Source organism: Cannabis sativa, chromosome 1, assembly GCF_029168945.1.
Source record: "Cannabis sativa cultivar Pink pepper isolate KNU-18-1 chromosome 1, ASM2916894v1, whole genome shotgun sequence".
In the NCBI taxonomy this organism is placed as follows: Eukaryota; Viridiplantae; Streptophyta; class Magnoliopsida; order Rosales; family Cannabaceae; genus Cannabis; species Cannabis sativa.
Genome location: NC_083601.1, coordinates 5,549,338 through 5,555,709, shown reverse-complemented (window position 1 = coordinate 5,555,709; position 6,372 = coordinate 5,549,338). Strand labels below are relative to the sequence as shown.

General features: G+C 36.2%; 1 protein-coding gene across 1 annotated transcript; it reads right to left on the bottom strand.

Moving 5' to 3' along the window:
• Positions 1–420: 420 nt before the first annotated feature.
• Positions 421–5,891, bottom strand: LOC115705481 (kinesin-like protein KIN-13B). The gene is made up of 12 exons (XM_061103010.1): positions 5,348–5,891; positions 5,000–5,197; positions 4,370–4,558; positions 4,089–4,196; positions 3,662–3,739; positions 3,483–3,568; positions 2,720–2,875; positions 2,342–2,644; positions 1,911–2,129; positions 1,301–1,802; positions 1,155–1,220; positions 421–1,078 (listed from the first exon to the last, which is right to left on the bottom strand). The coding sequence occupies exons 1-12, from the start codon at positions 5,471–5,473 to the stop codon at positions 902–904; spliced, it is 2,208 nt and encodes a 735-aa protein (XP_060958993.1). The 5' UTR covers positions 5,474–5,891; the 3' UTR covers positions 421–901.
• Positions 5,892–6,372: the final 481 nt, after the last annotated feature.

The following is a 6,372-nucleotide window of genomic DNA, read 5'->3' as shown; positions in this document are numbered from 1 at the left end:
AATAGGGTAGGGTGTCTGATTAATTAATGAATGACTAGAATAGTACTCTATACCACATGCATCTTTGTAAACTTTTGCTTAATTTTCCAGTAGTGATGTATAGCAACAACTAAATTTAGGAGTGATAGTCAATTTACTGAAAAAACTGAACAAGACAAATAAGTTACCCAACTCTATGTTAATCCACAAACTGTCCCAATAACCAAATATGTATGTATATTACATCATAATATTAAAACGATTAAGGATGCATGAAGAGTTACTTTAGTAATTGCGTGGTGACTGTAAAGCCTATTCATTGGGATTTGGGAGTAGTCAATCCACTAAAAATTTTGAACAAATTATAACAAAGGCCAAGGCAGAAATGAAGTTACCAGCTCAAGGTTAACCCACAATTTCACATGACAGCAGTAACCAAACTTTACAAGGAAAACAAGACTTACATATAATATTATAATGAAAAAATTTCTACATCATTTTACAAAGGGTCACAATAACCAAATGTGTGTATAGAACGTTATGCCAATATATTATAACTTCACGCGACTCAGGATAGCAGCAGAGACATGGGAAAACTCAAACAATGTGATCGAGAAATGAAATTAATTCCTGATATTGGAACCAAAATATTCTTAGCACCTCAAGCATGGCCTCTCTTCTTCTTTCAGCATGTTTTGCACTGATTTTTACAAACGAGCAGAATATGCAGCAAGGAAAATAAACAAGCCCAAAACGACTGATTTCCTCACAAAATATGACTTGCAACCAGATGAAGTTGCCACATGAACAAAACCAGACCTCTAAGCATTACCAAATTATATCAACAGACTGGCCAAAGGCACGAAACTCATGTTGTACCGATCAAAAATTACTTCAAGTACGCACTCTCCTCCAGATGAAATCAATTGCTGGAAGACTGCAAAACATTATGCTCATTCAGATGCCTCTGAAATTGAGCCAACTGGTTCTGCAATTGAAGAATTTCGGCAGCCTTCTGTGAAAGTATGGAGTTCAGCTTCGAGATATAGTCAGATAGTTGATTTCCTGGGTGTTCAGCTTCAACCAACAGATTCATTTCCTGAACAAGAATAATCATAATTAGTCCAAGACATGTATCAAAGACAAAAATGCATTAGAAAGAAAATTTCACGGACCTCCTTAACAATGTCTATGGTCTTCTCTACTTGTCTTCGATGAGCTGTCACAAGATCTTCCTCTTCCTGGTGGCATCCACATAAGAATTTCTTAGAAATGAGTGTTTAATTCTAAAAATAGAACTTGATTTCAAGGATGTGGTTACCTTGAGGAGGGCAATAAGATTCTCATCAGAACTAGAATTGCTAGCCCCAAAGTCCTGATCATTCCTCTGCTTTATATGTGCACCAATCTTCCTCTTTTGTTCCACAAATGATTTTTCGTTGCTCTCGGCCTTTTTATAATTCAACTGCGATGGTTTATCTTTTTCATAGGCCTGACCAGTGTAATCAAATTCATCTTCATTAATGCCATTTGGACCACCATTTTCACCTTTATAATAATCTGAATATTCAGATGCAGCAAAATTTCCTTCAATCCTCCCGCTAAGAACACGATCCACCATAAATGGTGGTGAAAGTTCTTTTTCGAATTGTTTGGACCAACCAAACCTGCTCTTTTCATTGGTAACATACATTTTGTTATCCTCAAAGGCTGGTTCAGTTGGTAAAGTGGAAGATAAGTGCAGTGTGGTAGATTCTCGAAGGATTGAAGATGAAGACAATTGATCCCTTTTGGAGTTGTTCCCTTTAGATAAACTCTTCACCCTACATTAAAAGGGGAAAAATGAAAGAGTACAACATATGATGAGAACTAATACTTCGAAATCATCCATTTCCTTGCTCGTACTACCGTTAAAAGGAAAAAAAAAATACCTGTCTGCATATCTTAGTGTATTGAGTGTATGTTCACATGATCCTGAACTCGGTGAGATGCATGATATCATAACAGTTCGTGAGTCACCGACAAATGAGTCTCTAAGAACTTCAGTCAACTTACTTCCTCTAAATGGAATGTGACCTTGGTCATTGTCGAGAGCTCTAATGCATTCTTTCAGCGCCAGTAAGCTTTTGTTGATTTCAGCACCTTCCATTCTGCATAAATAAAAATATTTACTTGCAGGTTCTCACAATAATTGTTGTTGATACATAAGGCAAACAAACTGAACACCAATTAATCATGTCCTTTGGTCCTCTTCCTGAAATGAAAGACCTCTTGATACTGCATCTCCTTTACTCTATAAAGGTTAGACTAAGCCGTAAAGGTCTATGCAATAGAAGACTACTACAAGAAAATAATACTCTACCTTGTCTGTTTGTCATTATCAGTAGTATCTGCACCACGCTCACTTCCAGCAAGATCTATAAAGGATAGTTTGCCTACAACTCGAGCAGGCTTTGATTCAGTGCCATCAGCTGATCTCTTGATGCAAAGCTGAAGTATGGCATGTGATCTTGAAGATTCTTCATTTGCACCAGTTGTGCCTGTACTTCTTGTATTGCTGCCCTTCTCAATAAGCTCCTTAATTGTCTCCACATTAGTCACCTTGTATTCTTGCAAGCCCACAATACAAACCTGCTGTCTACCATCCTCTCTCATGCAAAGCTTTCTGCAAAAGTAAAACTTGTTCAGAAAATAAGTATAGAATGGATATGTTTTCTGCTGACAGGCTGAAACAACTTACTTTCGATCATTTAAGAGATCAAAAAGCTTCCCTCCATATATCTCAAAGAAGCTTACAAATAACTGAAAACCCTGGTTCCTGTATGTTTGGTGCATTAATCTTAAGATATCTTGTGATGCTTTAAGTGGCAGTGGCTGCATAGTATAAGTCTTACCACTCCCTGAACAAGCAAAGAACATTAGTTCAAGCTAATGTGAAATGATGTACAATGAAGGAATGCGAAAGAAAAATGAATGGAATATTGGGGAGGGGGGGTTGAAAAAACTGAGTCTCTTCGGAGTATGAATTACAAACTTTTAGCAGAAAGACATGAAATAGTTTAGTATACTACTTGGTGAAGGGTGATGATCAGCACAAGTAAAAAAGAGAGAATTGGGAGGCTTTGGATTTTTTTTTTTTAAAAAAAAAAAAAAAGAGAAAAAGTGACAAGAGAATCTTATGAGGAAAGTAGATGAAGCCTTTCCACTAACAGAAGCCTAGTTTCTGTACCCCATTCTTCATATTAAAAATGTTAAATCTTCAATTTCTGAATGCATGGGTGAGATATGAGGGTAAGAATGTCACAAGTTCAAAAAAACCAAAGTGACCACCACTAGACTTGTTTTTCTAATGTGAAGTTGTCAATAAGAATATGAAGATTCATGAGTTGGGGAGGGGTGCATTCATCTTCGTCTATTTGAACTTTACATGTTGTACAGTAAGAAGATTTAGTTGCAGAAAATGGAAAAGATAGTGGAATTCAATATGCCTAAGTTATAAGCACTTGCCTGTTTGTCCATATGCAAAGCAGGTTGCTTTTGTTTTGTGGAAAATTAGTGGAACTACAGGCTCCACACTCTCAGAGTATACCTATCATGGAAAAATGAAACTCATCAAGCTACCCAAGGAGATTAGCCATTAGACATCCACGTGCAATGAACTTAAGCTTGTTGATATACTCACTTCATCATTTGAAACATCCTCGTCAAGCACAGCATCAAAAACAAATTCATGCTTCTCAACATACTCCGTCAAGTCAACCTGAAGGGGCAGTGAATCATCAGACCTTTCTTTTCATTTATATCTACATATATAATTATTTATTTCTTCCATCAAGAAGGCAGACTTTGGAGAAGATTGTAAAATAGTTGTCCCATAACATAGAAAATTTAAGGAAACATAGTTTAAGAAAACTAAAATAATCATTACTTACAGTTAGACTTAGATTCAAGACTCTCACTTTTAGGCAAATTTTGTTCACATTCAATCGAAAGTTAATATTCCGTTTTTGTTTAGACGTAAGATAAAGAGACAGAGCGGGTATAATGAGTATTAGCATAGAATCATGATGTTAAAACAAATACAATCATCCAGAAGTAGATTCTTTTACCTTGAGTTTTGTTTCATGGACAGTAAGACAATTAGAATTTGGTGCTATCGTTATTATGTCTTCCTCCTTTTTTGACATTTCCCTTTTATTTAAAGGTCTCTTGCGCACCTGTAACAAAGATTGTCACCAAATATTTTACACCAAAAAGAAAAAGCCAGTAAACAGGACCACAATTTCACAGTTTACTTCTTTGCAGTGATCATATGACTATAAAAGGACGGATAGTAATGTTGCAAATGGAAGCTTTAAAAACGAATATACATGGCATCAAAGAGACCTACCACAACTTTGATTTTTGCAACATTGTTGGCTCTTTCTTTATCAGCAGCAAAACTTTTAAGAAGAGCATTATCATTTAAACCTCGTGCTCTGCCTGTAAGCTTGTTGTTGGAGAGAAATGACTCGGAATCATCAAAGCTTTTGCCACGACCAGATTGATGTCCATTATATAGACTGGTACTCACGGGTATCTAGCAGTTCCATTCAAACCAACAAATATAAACAGTTAGCACCCATATCATACCCAACAAATAAAAAAAACAAAAAATTGTACAATTAAGTAGTATAAATATGCAATTAATGAACAAAATTGCTTTATACAACGAAACTTCGGGTACTGATGGTGGATTGGAGATCTGTAAATTCAGGGTTTATCCTAAAATTGCACCCATTTAATATGCATATTTTACGCAGTTTTTATGTCCTGATAAATGCAAGTTAAATAATATGTACATATAGACACATATATCAATCAATGCGCCATAAATCATTACAAGAAAGTATAATTCATGAACCGTAACCGGCGTCTAGCGATTGTTTAGGCCTATGAGCTACTGAAATTCAAAAGAAACACTTTCATCTTCATTGAAGTAATTAAAATTTAATGATAACAAGCTTAAGGTAAGGCTAACCTCAGGCAATAGCTCAGTATCAAAGGAATGGAGATCGAGCAAGCCAGAGCTGAGCTCACTCGGTGAGAGTTGATCCTCACCGTACCTTCTCCAACTGGAAGATCTCGTGGAAAGTGAAGGTGCCACAGCATCCGGCGGAGAACGATCGCTGCCGCTCCGACCAATTCTGCTGGGTCTGGACCCATAGAGCCCAAAATCCTGTTTTTTTAAAAAAAAAATCAGCTTCTGTCATTCAAACACATCAATCCAATCCATGTAGTAGCTACTATCTCGCCTGGGAAGTATAAAACTCAATAGGGTTTTTAAGGAAAATGTATCTACATATATATCAAGAGAAAACGAGAGAACCTGCGATAGATTATTGGAAGAGGACTGGAACCACTTAGAGGAAGAGTCAAGGAAGTTATCTGAGTACTGCCGCTGGTGATGCACCGCCGGATTAGATCTCGACAGCTGCCTCCCCACCGCATTCATCTTCTCCGATTAGTCTGTTTCCTTCTCAGACGGTCACCGTCGTTAATCCAAAAAGAAAGAACTCAAAATAATTCTATAATCGGCTAGCTATGTATATGGAAATGATAGACAAAGAAAAACAAATGGGAGAGGAAAGTAAGAGTTTCCGGTGGTGATGATGCGGTTAGTTAGAAGAAAAGAAGACAAAGAAGAAAAAGACGATGATTTTAGCTTGTAAAGTTTTAGTTTTTAAAACTTTCTTTCGTATTTTTCTCGTGAAACAAACAGTGGGAATAGTGAGATATTTCGATTTTTGAAAATTTGAAAGAAAAAAGAAAAATAATAAATAAAAGGGAAAGGGGAGCGAGTGTCGAATGTAATAATATAGCAATAGCAATATTTGAAATGAATGAATTTCCGTACATGTATAAGCTCAGGAGTCAGGAAGAGGATATTACTAAAACCAGGACTGTAACTAGAAGACCCGCGCGTGTCTTCACTTGCTAAAGAAAAAAGGAAACCAGGAATTATAGCAGGACAAGTGGCGTGGGTCCCATTTGTTCTCGTAATTGAACATAGACGTGGAGACAAAATGGATTATGTTCTTCTTGTTTGTTGCTCTCTGATCATTATTATTAAAGGGATGGAAATTGGAATATGGACTACTCTTGTTAATTTCAAATAAAAAAGAAAAGAAAGTTGATGGGATACACGTTATCTAATTTTTTTCATAATTTTTTGAAGGTTGTTTTTTTTTTCAAAATGGGAGTGTAAACTTCAAAGCTTCCTTTGTTAAGAATTTCTCTTTTTTTTTTTTGTCCAAATTTTAATTTGTTGAGCATTTTTTTTAGTAAAATTAGTGGCAAGCGTTTGAGGCACCATGTGATAGAAGGGTTCACCTAAGAGATTAGTACTCATCA

Excerpts from the sequence above, each read along its gene's own strand:
- LOC115705481 (XM_061103010.1), bottom strand. The coding sequence starts at position 5,473 with ATGAATGCGGTGGGGAGGCAGCTGTCGAGATCTAATCCGGCGGTGCAT. Across the intron at positions 1,803-1,910 it reads ACACTAAGATATGCAGACAG|GGTGAAGAGTTTATCTAAAG; the intron begins GTATTTTTTTTT and ends CTTTTAATGTAG. Across the intron at positions 1,079-1,154 it reads CCATAGACATTGTTAAGGAG|GAAATGAATCTGTTGGTTGA; the intron begins GTCCGTGAAATT and ends ATTCTTGTTCAG.